Raw genomic sequence first — 15,853 nt, forward strand, 5'->3', positions numbered from 1 at the left:
CAGATGTCAGCTTTGGCTTCGGCATCATCCAGCTGGTACAATGCCTGAATTGTGTACTCCCACCGATCAGAAAACGTGCTGATGGCAGATGTTTACTGCATGCTTTCATTACCCGGGAGATGCTGTTGAGGAGCAATGAGTGCATGGGTTTTGCTGCCAGCGTGAGCTGATTGGTGCTGTGAAATTGGCCGTACTGTCCTCACACCTCTCTTGCTTTGTGGTTGTCCTTGGAGTTGGCTCTTGGGGTTGAGCCCCTACCTGTCACCAACCCTGCACTTTCCTGGGCAGTGGTGGCATCTCCTGGGGCACAAAAGAGATGCTCAGGCTCCCTCTACAGTTGGCAGGAGGAGAACAGCACTTCTTAGGGATGGGCAAAATGTGACTGCGGCTCTCTGTTGGCTTTGGAAAGGAGGCTGAGCTTGTTCCTCTAGGTGCTCAGTCGCTGCTGGCCTGGAGCTGTATGCCCTTCAGCTGGGGATGCATGATAGCTGTCTGTACTGGTGCCAGCATCACCATTTCCCTCTTTCTCCCATCAGATCACTACATGCAAGTCCTGGCCTGCAAACATGACTGCGTCCGAGAACTCGCCACGCGCTCGGGCCGCATCTCACCCATCGAAAACTTCCTTCCCCTCCACTACGATTACCTGCAGTTTGCCTATTACAGAGGTAAGGCCCATCTTCCTGCTCCTTACAGCTCTCGTGTGTTGCTGGGCTTTGTTCAGGTATGATTTGTTTCATGGGACATCAGGATATCTCCCCCTGATGTCTGTGCTACCGCAATACATGGCATGGTCTGAAAGAATTAGGAAGCAAAGGATATGGGGAAACTGTGTTTGAAAGTCCTTTTCCTTTCAGATCAGCTGAAATGCACTGTTATGTATTGCATTAAAATACTAAAAGCATTTTAAACCACCAGCCAAGTTTTAAAAGCCTAAGCTTAAACATGATTAGTTCTAAAAGAGGTTGTTCTTCTGGGGGATCCTTTTGTTTGGTTTTCAGTATTAAAATTTTGGGGATTTATAAGTTCAAAGCTTTCTGAAACCCTTAAGTAATTACAAGTTGATTTACGTAGATTGCTCCAAAAGTAGTGCCTCCTATTTATTTCCACGGAAAATACAACAAAGAGCACAGTAATGCTATTTGATAGAGCAGGTTCTCAGCTGTGAAACACCACTATTCAACACAGTCAACCACCGTCAGCTGTGCTTTTTCATCACTTTTGTGGTCCTGCATGGTATTTTGTTACATTCTGTTCTAAAAAAGAAAGCCCAGGCAGAATTCTGATTATTTCGTGTGGTAGATGCTTTCCTGAAAAGGGCAGAATGAGTGAGGGTCAACATTTAGGTTCAAATCAAATGCTTCTTCATTCATCAGTGCAGTGGGAAGAGAGGTGGAAAAGTCAGCAGTGTTTCACACATAGTCTGCAGGCCTTTTAAAAAGCTTTATTCTCCAAAATGGGAGGTTTAATGAGTTGGTGGAGAACCCCCAAAGAGCAGCTGCACGTGGGAGAGGCTGTGCCCCTAACACCTGCTGTGTTATCTCCCAGTTGGTGACTATGTGAAAGCCCTGGAGTGTGCCAGGACCTACCTCCTCTTCCACCCAGATGATGAAGACGTCTTGGAAAACGCAGCTTATTATGAGGGCCTCTTGGAAGGTACCCTGGATCCAGCCAGTATCAAGCCCAGAAAGGTAAGATTGAGTATCCCATACAAGTCCTTGGTGCAGGTTTTAACAAAAGCATCTGCTAGGAATTAGAGCAGCTTGGCAGCTTTCCCACACAGGCATCGCTTTGAAAGCAAATGTGGAGCTGCTGGGCCAGGTGGAGATATGCTGATTGTAATGGTGCATGTCCAGAGCACAAGGGAGAAACTAGGGAGCAGGATCTTCTGTGAATGGAGCCTTCAGCTTAGCAAAGCCCGAGAAAGGGCAGCGAGGGCAATGTCTGTGTGCCTCAAGCAGAAGCTTTCCCTTCCCTCTGTGTTCTGGAGGAGATGTGGAGGAGGAATGCAACAAGGCACTGAGCAGAGGGCAACTTCTGTTAAGAGAGTGCTGGGAAATATTTTCCCAAGGGAAGTTTGGGATGTCAATGTTAATGCTCGAGTTGCTGCCTTGGAGTTGAGTGCTCAGCCTGTCCTGTGGGGAGCAGGGTGAGGCTGGGGTCAGGCAGCAGGCAGTGTTTCTCAGTCATCCAGAGGGATGGGCTTCAGGGCATCTTCATCCTCAGGCTCAGGGCTGCCTGTCTCACGGTGCAGAAGAGCTGTTCCTCGTGTCCCATCACAGCCATGCAGAGGCTCGTTCCCATTGGAGAGGTGGGCAGAAATTTGGTATTCCATTCCTTAGGGAATTTGGTGAAGTGCTTGGAAAGAGAGAGGTTAAGGAAGGAAACAAGAATAATCATTGTCTCTACTGAGAAAGCAGATCCAAGGGAAAAAACAGATGCTGAGAAAAGCATTTCAATGTTATCCTTTGGTTTGAAGTTTTCTGTGAGAAAACAATTGTGTTTTTACTTTGCAAAGTAGGATAAAGCCCAGTATTTTGTTTATGTATCTTTCATTAAAAAAAAGAAACCCTTGGGTGAACGATTCCCACCTTTATGATGGGCATCCAGTATCCCAGGCTGCGATGCTGCTGCCTGTGAGAAGGACAGGGGAACTGAGGCACAACCCAACCAAGGCCCTTGCTCCAGCAGCCTGGGCCTTCCTCCTGCTCTGGGTTCCCTTAGTCACCATCTTACCCAGCTATTCAGAGGTTTTCCATGGTTCTATTCATATGTATTTGGGGATGTTAGGCTTCGTGAGGTTGCTGTAAGGCGTGACCTAAACATCCCTCAGTTTAGAATCACAGAATATCTCAAGTTGGAAGAAATTCCACGTGCAACATCCTCTCTTCTCCTGTTCCTTTCAGGAAGCAAAAGCATTACTGCGTCGGCACAAGCTGGAGTCCCACCTCCTGCGGGTGGCTGCAGTTGGTCTGGGGTTCACCTACACGGAGCCGGTAAGGCCTGGGTCTGCTGTTGTGGGGCATTCAGGGGTTCACAGCCATAGGACCACCTTGGATCTCTTAATATTGTAAAGTGAGTCCTGTGTGGGTCACTGGAGAGCTGAGTCTTGGGCTGGCGTGTCCATTAGTTGGAAATGGCAAACAAGGGAGGCAGCCAGGAGCGAAGGCTGCGTGTGGATATCAAGTTAAAATCAGCCTTCTTTCTTCCCTCAGAACTACTGGAAGAGGTACGGTGCCCGCCAAGATGAGCACAGGTGAGCCAGCACCTCATTCAGGTCCCTGTGACATGGCTGTGATGAGGATACCCATCCACAGCCACCCCATCACACTGCGTGGCCGTGACAGGGGTTCCCATAGTTCAGTACCTCAAAACAAACAGTGGAGCAGAGGGAAGTTGGTGGATAAAGCCAAGGCTGCTCTGAAGGGTTTGTTGGTAGCTCTGCTTTGCTGGTGGGAACTATGCCTCCCATTATGGAAAAAACCCTTTGGTTTTCCTGGTGGGTTTCTACTTGTGACATCTGTATGAAATGTTAATTTGCTCTTTTTTTTTTTTATTTTTTACATAGTTGCTTGCAATATGTGCAAAGCAACATAACTCCCAGGCCTGGATACCTGTGACCAAAGTCACGATGTTCCTCTTCTCTCTCGCTTCTCAGTGTCCCATCAAGTATCAGCAGTGAGCCAGAGGAGGGGCCCCGGCTGTCCCTAACAAAGAAACCTGCACCAAAACCAGATCGAGAGCTGAAGGAGGGTAAGTCCAATGAAAATGTTTCAGTAAAACCAGAGAATGCTTTTATTGTTGCTATAGGCTGGCAGCTGAGCAGTGATGGCCAATCCTACCTGAGCAGTAACCTTTCCTTCAGGTGCTTTTAAAGGATGTTCCCTATTGTGTGGGCTGCAGGAGGATGCTGTCAGCCTTAGGTTTGGGGAACACTGGCTTTGCTAAATGGGCTGCATTGCACCGCATTAACGACCATTTCTGTTTGCAGACTGGCTTGTTACATCATACTTTGGCTTTCCCCAGATGACTCAGTTTTAAGGCCCATCGGCAGGGTTTTCAACTGATTTCAGCACATTCTCAGCAGCCACAGAAAATACCATAACATCTTCTACTAACAGACGAGGTTTCCCTCGTAACAATTTAGAAAAACTAGTTGTGGCCAAATACCAGTACGTGCTCCTCACTGCAAAACAGGAACTCAGGCCAGGAGGTGTTCTGTGGGCCAGCTCCACAGCAGCTGGCAGTTGAACCTCTGTGTAATCCAATGGATGGAAGAAATTCACAGCTTTCTGTGGCTCAAGTTCTCAGTTCTCTCTTGCTGCTCAGTATCTTGTTCAGAGTCATTTCCCCTTCTTTAGCCACAGACGTAAAGTAGGAGGATGTTGAAGAGCTGCTTAAGCCAAGCAGTAAGCTTGCTTATTTATATTTGTTGGTTTGTTTGCCTTTGCAACCAAATAATTTCACTGTGTCTTTCTCTGTGCCGTGTTTTTATTCTTGCTGGTTAATTTACAGAGAAAACTGAAAGGAAAGGATTTTTGTCTACCCTGCTGCTTTATTTCTTTCTGTTTCCCTTTTTTCTTGGAAAGAGAAAAGGTCAGAAGAGGAAAGGAAAGGTGTGCTTTAATGTTGTGCTCCACTTTTATTCTGAATGCTTTCACCCCTTCCCCTCTTCTATTGGTTCCTTCGCTTCCAAAAGCCCAAAGAATTCTACAGTATCTTTGGGGTGATTTTTTTTTTTTTTTTTTTTCTCACAGAGCATACACATGGATCTTTTGATATCAGCCCTGGATCCGTGGCTCTCTTCCAAAATAAACTCACCCTATTGCAATTGTATCCTTAGGAAATGTAAAAGCCCACTAGGTCATGATGCACCAAGGATCCTGGAGCGTGCTCTGGCTTCTTGAAAAGCAGCCCAGCCTTTAAATAATCCCTATCCATCCCTCCTGTTTTAAATGAACAGTGAGAAAGTGGTTGCCAAGGGCTGATCCATGGGTTAATGTATTGTGTGCTCTGAACCAGGGGAGAGCAGAATGGAACGTGACTGCAGGAGGGTAGATGAGCTCTGGTGTTGGTCCTGTGGCTTGTTTGGTTCAGGGCAGTCAGGATTAGGAAATGTTATCATTAAAATATTATCATTATCATGTTGTTTTTAAAACTCAAGGGTTAAGTGACATGACACTGAACAATACAAACTCATTATAATATTGGGAAATGAAGAGATATCTATATATAAAAGCCAGGACACCTGGTTCCCATTTCCAAGGCTTTATTTGGAGAGCAATTGAGAAAGAGGAATGATGCTATGTGTTGGACAAGATGATCTTAGTGGTCTTTTCCAACCTTAATGATTCTACGAGCCAGGCAAGAGTGAGGGATTGTTGCAGAGAAGGGACAACTGTGGCAGTTCCATGGCCACTACAGGGGACAAAGATTGTCCTCAGCATCCCCCAGATCTTACATTCCCCAGTGGGATCAAGCATAAGTGATGGGTCTTCTACATGGGTAAAAGGCAGAAATACTGAGGATAATGGCAAGTGTGCCAAGCCATCAGGAGTTGCACAAGGAAAAGTAATGGATAGGAGAGCTAGGCTTGCCAGTGTCTCTCATTGTGTCCTGTTGGGTTCTGGCATTTTCAGGATGCGTTTGCAAGACACTGCTAATGAGAATATGGAAAGTGCTAATGCTCTTGCAGCAAATTGTTCTCACCTCTGGGCATTTCCATTGCTTCTGTTTCTTTTGTTGGTGTGAGGCCAAGCTCTGCTTTCTGCTGTAAAGCCATTTCCCTGGAAGCACACCCGGGTGACTTCAGCTGGCCCTCAGCCATGGTACAAGATGTCTGTAAGGCCAGGTCATGTTCAGCAGGGTTGTTTTGTGTCTCTCTTTCCATCAGGGGGTCCACTTCTCTACAGCGACGTGAAGTTTGTCTACAACTCACAGCAGCTGAATGGCACCCAACGAGTGCTACTGGACAACGTCATCTCAGAGGAGCAGTGCCGGGAGCTTCACAGAGTGGCCAGTGTGAGTGGGTTGTGTCTGTGGGGGATGTGGCTGCCTTGTGGGTTCTGTTTTTGATGCTCTCACAAACGTTTGTCTTGTCGGAGCTGAGTTCTGTCTGTCTACAGGTGGCTTCAGGGCTTGTTCATTGATCCTCTCTTGCAAATGGTGTGATGCTGGTGGAGAGCATTCAGATGCTTATCCTAATAATATACCCTTAGCTCCAGCAGAGGAGCTGTTGGTCCTCCTTGGGCTGGTCCTGGGGGATTAGGGAAGAGGGATTAGGGAAGAGGATCTGAGTTGATTGCGTTGCAGATTTTCCCTCCACCCCCCCCATTGCATATAGTGTGCACAATGAACATGCATGCACACACACACTCCTGCGGAACTACTTCACAGTCACCCATGTTTGTGTCTGTCCTGGCAGGGGATCATGTTGGCTGGAGATGGCTATAGGGGCAAAACCTCTCCCCATACCCCAAATGAGAGATTTGAAGGCGCCACTGTCCTCAAAGCCCTCAAGGTAGAGTTCCCTTTTCTCCTCTCCTTCTCCCTCTAGCTGGCACAGCACCTAACTCCTCACCCTTTGTCCCTGCCCAGTATGGCTATGAGGGCCGTGTCCCACTGAAGAGCGCCCGGCTCTTCTACGACATCAGCGAGAAGGCCCGCAGGATCGTCGAGTCCTACTTCATGCTCAACTCCACACTCTACTTCTCCTACACGCACCTGGTGTGCCGCACCGCTCTCTCTGGTGAGCCCTGGGGGTGGCACGGGGCTGGTGTTGAGTCCCCCGTGGGGGGTGACAGTATGGGAAGTGGGGACATGAGTCTGGGATTCTCTCTTTCTGTTTGGTACTTGAAGTGAAGGCCAAGAGCTGGGCAAAGTCACTCGTATGTAGTGTGGGCGCTGCTATCCTAAAGAAGCTCATTTCTGGGGTTTCTCTTGCTCTGTGTCTCCAACTCTTCCTCTTTTCTCTCTTCTCTTTCCTCTATCTCACTGTCCCTTCTCCTTTCTATCTCTCAGCCCTCCATCTCTCTTCCCATCAATAACAAACAAGCAAAGCTGTGCAAATCCAACTCCTCAGGTTTGCCTCTTCTCCCCAACATTTTCTTTGCTCCTTTTGCTTGTCCACGCCACCTGGAGCGGGGCCAGGGCATGCTGCCTCCATGACAGACTTCACACCGCATGGCATTGCCACTTCATCCACCCCTTCTTCCCCCATTCCTCCCCATGGCCCTGCCTAGGCCAGCAGGAGAGGAGGAACGACCTGAGCCACCCCATCCATGCTGACAACTGCCTTCTGGACCCTGAGGCCAATGAGTGCTGGAAGGAGCCTCCTGCCTACACCTTTCGGGACTACAGGTAGGAAGGGTTTCTCCCCAGGTCTGAGCATGCTGCTGCAAGTCTGTAAATCCTAAAGCTGGTGCATCCCAGTGATGGCAGAAGTGACATTCAACAGGTCCTTGCTGATAGCAGCAAGCATTATGGCTAAGCTGCAAGCTGGAGTTCAACTGTAATAGCTCTGCAATATTTTAGAGTAGGGAGGTCCCAGTGTGGCCTTCAGGACTGTATGTCTTTGAGGCTTTTTTGGTACGAAATGGAAGGGTGGAAGCTGGTGTGACTTAGGACATTCTGAGAATTGTGCCCTGGTCAAGGAGTGATATGCTGGTTAACAGCTGTGGCTCCAAACCAGCTGTGTTTGGACAAGATTGTTCTGGCTGATGTGAGAGGAAGTAGAGAGGGCTGATGATAGGATGATAGACCCAGAGCAGTGATCTCCACGGGGCATTCCTTCTTTTCACAGTGCCCTCCTCTACATGAATGCAGATTTTGAAGGCGGCGAATTCATTTTCACTGAGATGGATGCCAAAACAGTGACGGTGAGTCAGTGCCCTTTCCTGGCTGAGCTGAATGCAGGAGGTAATTGCTGAGACATTTCCTGGTCAGTTCAGAGACTGCACCATGCAGGAATCCTGGGCCACAGGGAACCCACACATGGCCAGTGCGTGCCACCCTCATTGCCTGTTTTCCTGCAGGCATCCATCAAGCCCAAGTGTGGACGAATGGTCAGCTTCTCGTCAGGCGGTGAGAACCCACATGGGGTGAAGGCAGTTACCAAAGGCCAGAGGTGTGCTGTGGCTTTGTGGTTTACCTTGGACCCACTTTACAGAGAGCTGGTGAGTCTCTCCATCACAGCGTGAGGGGGAGAGGGCAGGCACTCAGAGCATCCTTAGCCTTCAGTCCCACTGTCTCTATTTGCACTCCCACCAGGGACACGAGGACACAAGGAGACCCTAGAGCAGTTTTCCCTGATGTGTACCCAGGGGCACAGCCAGCTGTCCAGGCTGGGCTGGGTTGCTGCATGAGATGCTGAGCAGAGTGCTGGAGGACTGTGTGCAAGGCTGGGGCTGTCCGTTCCTGACACCTAGTGGCCAATAACCCGATGAACGGGAGCAGCATGGGTGATAAAGGGAGCTTATAAGCAGGAGGGAAGATAACTTATTACTTGGGTAGATACTGATAAGACAAGGGTGAAGTGCTTTAAACTAAAAGAGAGGAGAGCTAGGTTCGATGTTAGGTGGAAATTTTTGATGGAGACGGCAGCAAGGCACTGATGCAGGCTGCCCAGAGAGGTTGTGGATCCTGGAGATTTTCAAGGCCAGACGGATGGTGATAAGGGATCTGGAGTATGGCAGCTCTGCTCCATTCACCACAGCACCTGGGAGGGAGGAGGGAATTAGGCATTGAGGTGAACAGAGATTTGGATTCATTCTGCCCAGCAAATCCTCAGCACATGTGCCCTCCTTGTGCACTGAAGGTCTTTGGAGGAGATGTGTGCTGTGCTGGGTGAGTCCTGAAGCTCTGCTTTGTGGTTTCTGCCCTTCCCTGCTTGCAGGAGCGAATCCAGGCAGATGAAGTGATCGCCATGTTGGACCAGGAGCACCTAGGACCCAGTGAAATGAACATCAACCCAAAGGATGAGCTATGAACTAGGCCAAAGACTTTTTCTATTAAATATTTATTTAATATTGTTAATCTTATTAGAACCTTTTCTATTTTTGTACAGAGATGCTGTATAAATTAACAGGTTAATATGATTGTGGAGTTTCTGGGAGTGCCTTTTCTGCATTTAGCACAGCTCGCAGTGGGACCCCTCATCCCTTTCCTGCTCAGACTGTCTTTGCTGCTGGGGTTCCCTGTCCTTTCTGAGCACTAGTCAGGACCCACTCAGCCCTGCTGTACCCCCTTAGAGGACCCCTTTTATCTTCCTCAGCCAGAAGCAGCTGCTTCTCTTTAGGCTCTGCTAGAGAAATGTCTCAGGTGTGCTGATGAATCTCCCTCTCTATGCCAAGCTCTGGCTAGAGACCTAGCAGAGCTGCCCTAAAAATCACTGCCAGGGTTGTGGTTGGAGCTTACCTCCCTGAGGAGCTTTGTTTTGCTCCCTGCTGCTTTGTCTCAGTGCCTTTTCAGTGCCTTTCTGCTCCCCTCAGCCAGCACTGCCATTTCTGGCAGTAGAGATTTGGCTTTTTTCTTCCTTCTTGCATCCCCAGCTGCGGTCTTGTCCCTTTCTCTCACTGGCTACAAGGCCAGGGGCAAGGTGGTCTTTTCATGGGGAGATTGCAGAAGCAAGATACAGGGAACCAGGGGCTTAGTGTCAGTGGACGGCTTAGGTTGGAAGGAACCTTAAAGATCATCATGTTCCTACCCCCTGCTCTGCCCTCTGCATAAACAGTTGTTCAGGCTGTGGAAGAGATGCCATTACCCCGTGGAAGACCCTGTGGAAGATGAGGGAAAGTTGATTTGCTCCACCTCTTCAACTGCTGCGCCAGCAGGGGAGAACACTATGAGTGCCCCCAAGCTGCTGGTATGCTGTGGTTCTTGGATGTCACCTCCGGTCCCTATAGGCTGTTGAAGTACTGCAGCAGGTTGGCTTCCTAGGAAGAGATTCCTTACCAGCCCTGTGTTTAACACAGCCCCAGGAGGGGTTGGGGAGTAGTGGATGGCAGCTGAAGAGCAGAACCACAGAGTCTATTGTCCCCTATATGCCCAGCCCCATCACACCTATGCTGACCCCCCTGACCCTGCTCTCTGCTGCTCCTAGGAGCTGGTTTGTGGCTGTGGTGTTAACTGGAGCTGTGTCTAAATCCACAGGAAATAAAACAAAGGTGACACCACATTTGGGTTTGTGTGTCTTTACCTAAGTATGAGAGGGGTTTGCTGAGGGTTGCTCCTCCTGGCCTGCTCATTTCAGGATCCCTGCCCTGTACGCGCATTGTGCTGCTGGAGGAGCATCAGAGAGTGCAGCTTTTGGGGACTTAACTGCAAACACAGGATTCCTCAGCCCTGAAGCCTGAGGAAGGGCTCTGATCACACAGGGCTGTGTCCTCACCCTGCTCTCTGCTGTCAGAAGTGCCTGCCAGGTGTTTGCCATGAATCAGAGGCACTTTTCCAGCATTCTCTTCCAGCAAAGTCCCTCTTCAGAGGGACTTTAACTTCTTTAACTTCTGCAGCAATAGCATAGGAATCTGGCACCTGAGATTAACTCTCAGAGTGAGTAGAGAGGCCTGAAGGCTGTGAGGGTGACAGTCTGCCCCAAGGGCAGCCATGTCTCTGAAAAATGCAAGATGACAGAAAAATGCAGAATGTGCAGTATGTTACTCCTTGGGGTGCTCCTTCCCCTGCCAGGCTGCTATCAGCTGCTTCCCAAAGCTCCTGGGAGAAGCAGCTCCCCACCAGGCCTTGCATATGGGGCTGATGTGTGTTTGAGAGCTTTGAGCTCCTCCAGCCTTGACTGAGCCCCCAAAGCTGCACCCTCAGCTCCGTTGCTTGCAGCACTGCTCTTCATTAATCGAAGTGTGCCCCTCCTGGCCTTAATCAGCAGTGCAGGCTGGATGAGCAGGGCTGATGCATGACAGCTGAGAAAGGAAAAATAAAGGAAACAACATAGGAGAATTTAAAAGTATTTGAAAACTAGTGGTTCTGTGTACATGTGCCTGTTGCTCTATGAGGTGCTGTTCAATGCAGATGCTCACCTTGGGGTTGGTTTTGGCACCCACTGGTATGAGCCTGAGCAGTCACCCCACACCAGGGGCTGTGGCATCAGAGATGGAATGGATGCCTCCAAGTGCAATTATCCACAGATGAAGCCAAAGCACTGGGAGCTGTCTGGTAACCTGGAGGTAGTTAAACCTTTTGCATGTCCCCTTTATTTCCCAGGAGCCAAAGGAGACCAACAGCTTCATTGGTTCCTGGAGACTCAGGGCTGAGCCTTGGCTGAGAGATGCTGGAGGAGCTGGGATGAAAAACATCACTGAGGAGGAAAAAAAAAAGTTATTGCCATCTGCCCACACCCTTGTCCTACCTTGGGGAAAAGAAGGCAAAACAAAACAACTGGCCGTGGTAACACAGGCAGTGAGATGAATATGGGCTCGTCCCACTTTGGGGAAGAATTACGTTAGAAAAGAAGGAAAGAAGCTCTCCTCCCTTTGGTTTCCACAACTGGAAGCCCACACCTCACCACCTACCTGCAAGAGAAGTGCTGCACTGTGAGTATGGCCCACACAGCCCTGCTCCATTACAGCTGCACACTGGTGGGAGCTAATGCCCATCATTTCTGCACCACCCCAGTCTCCTGGAGCCCATGGTTGGCACACAGAGACAGCTGCCTGCTCCTGGGGAGGCCACAACAGGGGAAAACAAAACTCACCAGCACCTCGCAGGCACCTGGGGTTGTTTGTTCACCTCTCCTTTCATTTCGACACCTCAGAGCTGGCAGTGTGCAGCAGCAGTGCTGCCAGCACCGAGATTGCTGTATGTGAGCTGCTGGCCAACTCGGGTGGATGGGTGGAGACTGACTTTTCCCTTTATTTTTGTTTTCAAAAATCCCTTCTGGCTCCGGGTGAGGCAGCAGGAGCTGCGTGGTTTCACATCTGTCTCCTGGTGACATTTACCTGCCTCCAGCTCCACTGAGCAAGGGGCCGGGCAGGGAAAGCCCTTAGCCTCTCCTCTTCCCACTGCGCTTTTCTTCTTTTTTCACTCTCTCTGGAGCCCTGAAAACAGCTCCCATGTGAGGCTGTCATTCCCAATATGTGAAATGACACTAGAAGCCTTTACTCAAGGCAGCCCATGGAAGCAGGAGAGGATGGGGCAGGCTGAGGTCTGCCATGAACCCTAGCTTGAGCAGAAGTGCCTTACACTCACCGTGCTCCACCCGGAGTTGGTGCTCACTGTCTTGGGCTCTCCCTGCTGCCTTCAACTTTAACATGCAGATCCTTGCCAGCAGTGCTGCTTTCTTCTGAAATACTTCCTGTTCTGGGAAAAATCCATCAGGTCTCCTTGCTTCATCCTCTAGGCAGCCGTGCACCAGTCACCATGCCCCTAGGACACTGCAGCACAATGAACTGGCACTCATAGAATCATAGAACATCCTGAACCGTAAAAGACCCACAATCATCATTGAGTCCACCCCTTGGCTTCACACAAGACCACCCAAAATCCAAACCCTATGTCTGAGAGCATTGTCCATACACTTCTTGAGCTCTGGCACGCTTAGTGCCACAACCACCATCCTGGGGAGGCTGTTCCAGCACCTGACCCCTCTCTTGGGAAGATCAATTGGGTTGATGGGAGCAAAAGACCATTGCAGATGGATACAGGGCTCTCCACCACTACCCACAAGAGAGCTGTTCAACCCTTCTACCAGCCTCACCTGGCTTCCCAGTCAGCATTGCTCTTCTTAAATAGCAACAGGGATGCTCATACCCTTCCAGAGCAGCACAGATGGAGACAATCAGCTCTCACCACTCCCAAGAGCTCTCTGTACAGCAGGAGGATACACCTTACACAGGACACAACATACCCACCCACTGTCCTTGCCTCCCTTCTGGTGTCCCTGGCAGGGATCTCTGTTACAGCCAGTTTCCTCCCCTCTCAGGCACCTCTGTAACAACCCCAGACAGCCACTGCCTGTGGCCAGACCACGCAATTCCTACCTGAACAGTTGCCTGATGACAGTATTCCCTTCCCCTGGGGGCAGTGAGGGAAGGTGGGGCACATCCAGCCACCCCTCCACCTGAGTCACCACTGTTACAGTTGAGCAAATCCAACGCACGCATGTGGTTTAGACACCACTTTTACCATCAGCCCTCCACCTTCCATGCACAGCACAGCTGCTGGAAGCTCCCAACCACTGCCTTCCTTCCCAGCATTTTGCGCATTAATCCCATGCTGGATGTGACCCTCAAGCTCTCATCACCCCCATTCCCACACCAGTGCACTTGGTTGCCTCCTTGGCACGCCATATCCATGCATTTATCTCCCATTTCGCCATGACGCATGGATAATTTGATGCAATTGCGCACCCACCCACACCTTTAATTAATCAGATTTCTTTTTTTCCATGTAGCACTGTGCAATATTTTGTTTCCTAACTGCAGAGTGCTGGGATCTGTTGTAACATTTCTTACCCAATTCCAGTGCTGAGGGCTATGCAGCTCAGAAGTTGGATGGCATGCGTAAAAATCTTCAGCGCCGTCTCCAGAGGCCATTTCCAAGGAATCAGAAGCTGAATTAATCAGACGCTTGCTGAGGGATTTGGGAAAATAAAAACAACCAACACAAAACAACCATAAACAAAACCCAACAGTCCTGCCAACAAACGAAAGCAACTTCAGAAGGAAAACAGGAAGAAAGCAGCAGAATCCCTAAGGTGCCATTTAGGAAAAACAGGAAGAAATCAGAGACCAGCACCTGTAATGCCAGTACTGCCCACCTCCCAGTAGTGCCATCCTCACTCTCTCTCCCCTCTCCTCCTTATAAAATATCTCCATTCCCACACTGCAGTGGGCACCTGTCCACTGCTAGGGGCAGCTCTCCCCTTTGTTCTTCTCCCACCCCAAAACCACACTACAGCCACGCTGAGCTCTGAAAGCACACAGCTGGCAGGGAGCCCCAGGGTGGCAGCACCCTGCAGGTGCACAGTACAGAGCTGCAGGCAGGTGGGCCCTGGCAGGGTGCCTGGCTCCCCACCCAGACTGGCTCAGCTGGGTGCTGCCGTGGGAGCCCCACACTGAGCTGCAGAGCCAGGTGCTGCCGTGGGAGTTCCTGGCTGGGAAGGTAGAGCGCATTTCAGCCTGGTTGCTGCGGGGTGATGCTGCATGGAGGAACCGTGAAGGACTGCAGCCTTCAGAGTAGGCGGGGGGTGTCCCCGGCTGCTGTGGGAGGAGCGGCCCCGGGAGCCCCGAGTGCGGCCCCGGCAGAGGGCAGTGGTGCCCGACCGTAGCGCTCCGCAGCGGTGCGGAACCCATGCGAAGGAACGGGTCAGCACGACAGGGACAGGGCAGCCACCTATTTCTTTCTTTTTAATTTACGGAAAAGAAGGAGAAGAAGAAGGGGAGGAGAGGAAAAGAAAGAGGGGAAGAGAGAAGAAGGGGAAAAGAAAAAAAAAAAAAGGAGAGAAAAAAAAAAAGGCCTCTGTCTGCATGGAAGCCCCCCATTTCCAGCTGCAGGCTGTTGGAAGAGACAATGTAAGCATCTCCCTCACATGCCGTCATGGTTGGTAGCAGCCCAGCTGCCTTAGATAAGTACTAAGCATGCCAGGGTGCACCCACCTCGTGTCTGAGCATGCAGCCCCAGTGATGGGGGAAGTGGCACAGCCAGAAGAGCCACGGGCTGCAGTAGTTATGGTAGTAAAGGAAAAAAGAAAATCTTCATACCTGTGAAGGAATTATCCCATTATCCGAAGACAAGATTCCAGCAGGTCCATATATATGGATGGTGAACAGCAGCAGCACGGGATTTGTCAGCGCATAAACCCTTGCTGTAACATAAGCAGAAGTTATTAATCCAGCAATGTTTCACAGCAGACAGCTACTGCAATCAACAGCAAACACATTTCAAGCTTACCTGGTTCACGGAAACCAAAATCCTCTTTTACCCGATTCAGTCAGCTCATCTGGAGGCATGCAGCTGAAACAGCAAGTTCCTGCATTCCCAGCAGTGCTTCTCTCTTTGAGAGCAGCTTATTAGCTTTTTTATTAATGCCACGTTTGAGCACCCCCTGGCTGTCAGAGCAGAACCCAGAGTGGAACGATGCCTCCAGGCAGCAATACCCAGAGACAGAAGCTTCTCTGGCCCTTAGGCCAAGAACAACAGCAAAAGCAACCAGAAATGAAGGAAATCAGAGAGGTGTTCCCTGTGTAATGGTTAATATGGAATTAACTCCCACAGGGAAGAATGGAGGTTTCCTCTTGAGAGATCCTTATAGGGGTGGTGGGTTATTTATTTATTTATTTAACAGACCTTTTGTTGCCTTCCTGAGCCCTTCCACAACCTCAGAAAGCTGTGGGAGACAGATACAAGCTCTGTGCAGAAGCCACTGACGGTGTTACTGTGAAGCCCCATCTGACTCAACACTACAGGCGGACAAAGAGTGGAAGCTGAAGCACAAAATTCAGACATACAGACATAGCCACTTACAACAGAAAATGGGAAGTCAGCTCAAGGGAAGTACTCATAGAGGGAATTTTCCCTCTGGAGTATCTGCCAGGAGGCACACACCTTCCTGGTACAACTTAACGGGCCCAATATGAGACAGCACAAAACCATCTCCACAGTCCCTGAGCTGGTCCAAGGACTGCAGAAGCAGCCACCAGTGGGGATTAAAAGGTACGAGCGCAGAGGTGACACTGTCACAGTCCCAGCTGCTCAGCTGGATGAGCAGCAAAGGCTCCTGTTCATTTCCAAAGAGGCGCACAGGCAAGAAAAGAAAATGCTAGGGAAGGGGTGTCGTTTTTAATTTGGCTTTTATTTTCATTGACTTCAACAACAAGGCGTTCCAAAACAGACACAAGACCTG

The 15,853-nt window shown here is 49.9% G+C and overlaps 1 protein-coding gene across 2 annotated transcripts in view; it reads left to right on the forward strand.

The window, feature by feature from the left end:
- P3H2 (prolyl 3-hydroxylase 2) overlaps positions 1-10,164 on the forward strand; it is a 54,232-nt gene extending 44,068 nt beyond the window's left edge. Inside the window, exons 4-15 of one of the 2 annotated variants that reach the window (XM_031603417.2) lie at positions 537-668; positions 1,549-1,691; positions 2,907-2,996; positions 3,216-3,256; positions 3,659-3,753; positions 5,894-6,021; positions 6,425-6,520; positions 6,598-6,748; positions 7,242-7,359; positions 7,802-7,877; positions 8,034-8,174; positions 8,894-10,164. In XM_031603417.2, the coding sequence (XP_031459277.2) occupies positions 537-668; positions 1,549-1,691; positions 2,907-2,996; positions 3,216-3,256; positions 3,659-3,753; positions 5,894-6,021; positions 6,425-6,520; positions 6,598-6,748; positions 7,242-7,359; positions 7,802-7,877; positions 8,034-8,174; positions 8,894-8,986 (1,304 nt within the window). In that variant the 3' untranslated portion in view covers positions 8,987-10,164. The other variant, XM_090147400.1, reaches the window with a different exon arrangement.
- Positions 10,165-15,853: the final 5,689 nt, after the last annotated feature.

Source organism: Phasianus colchicus, chromosome 10, assembly GCF_987193195.1.
Source record: "Phasianus colchicus chromosome 10, bPhaCol1.hap1.1, whole genome shotgun sequence".
NCBI lineage: Eukaryota > Metazoa > Chordata > Aves > Galliformes > Phasianidae > Phasianus > Phasianus colchicus.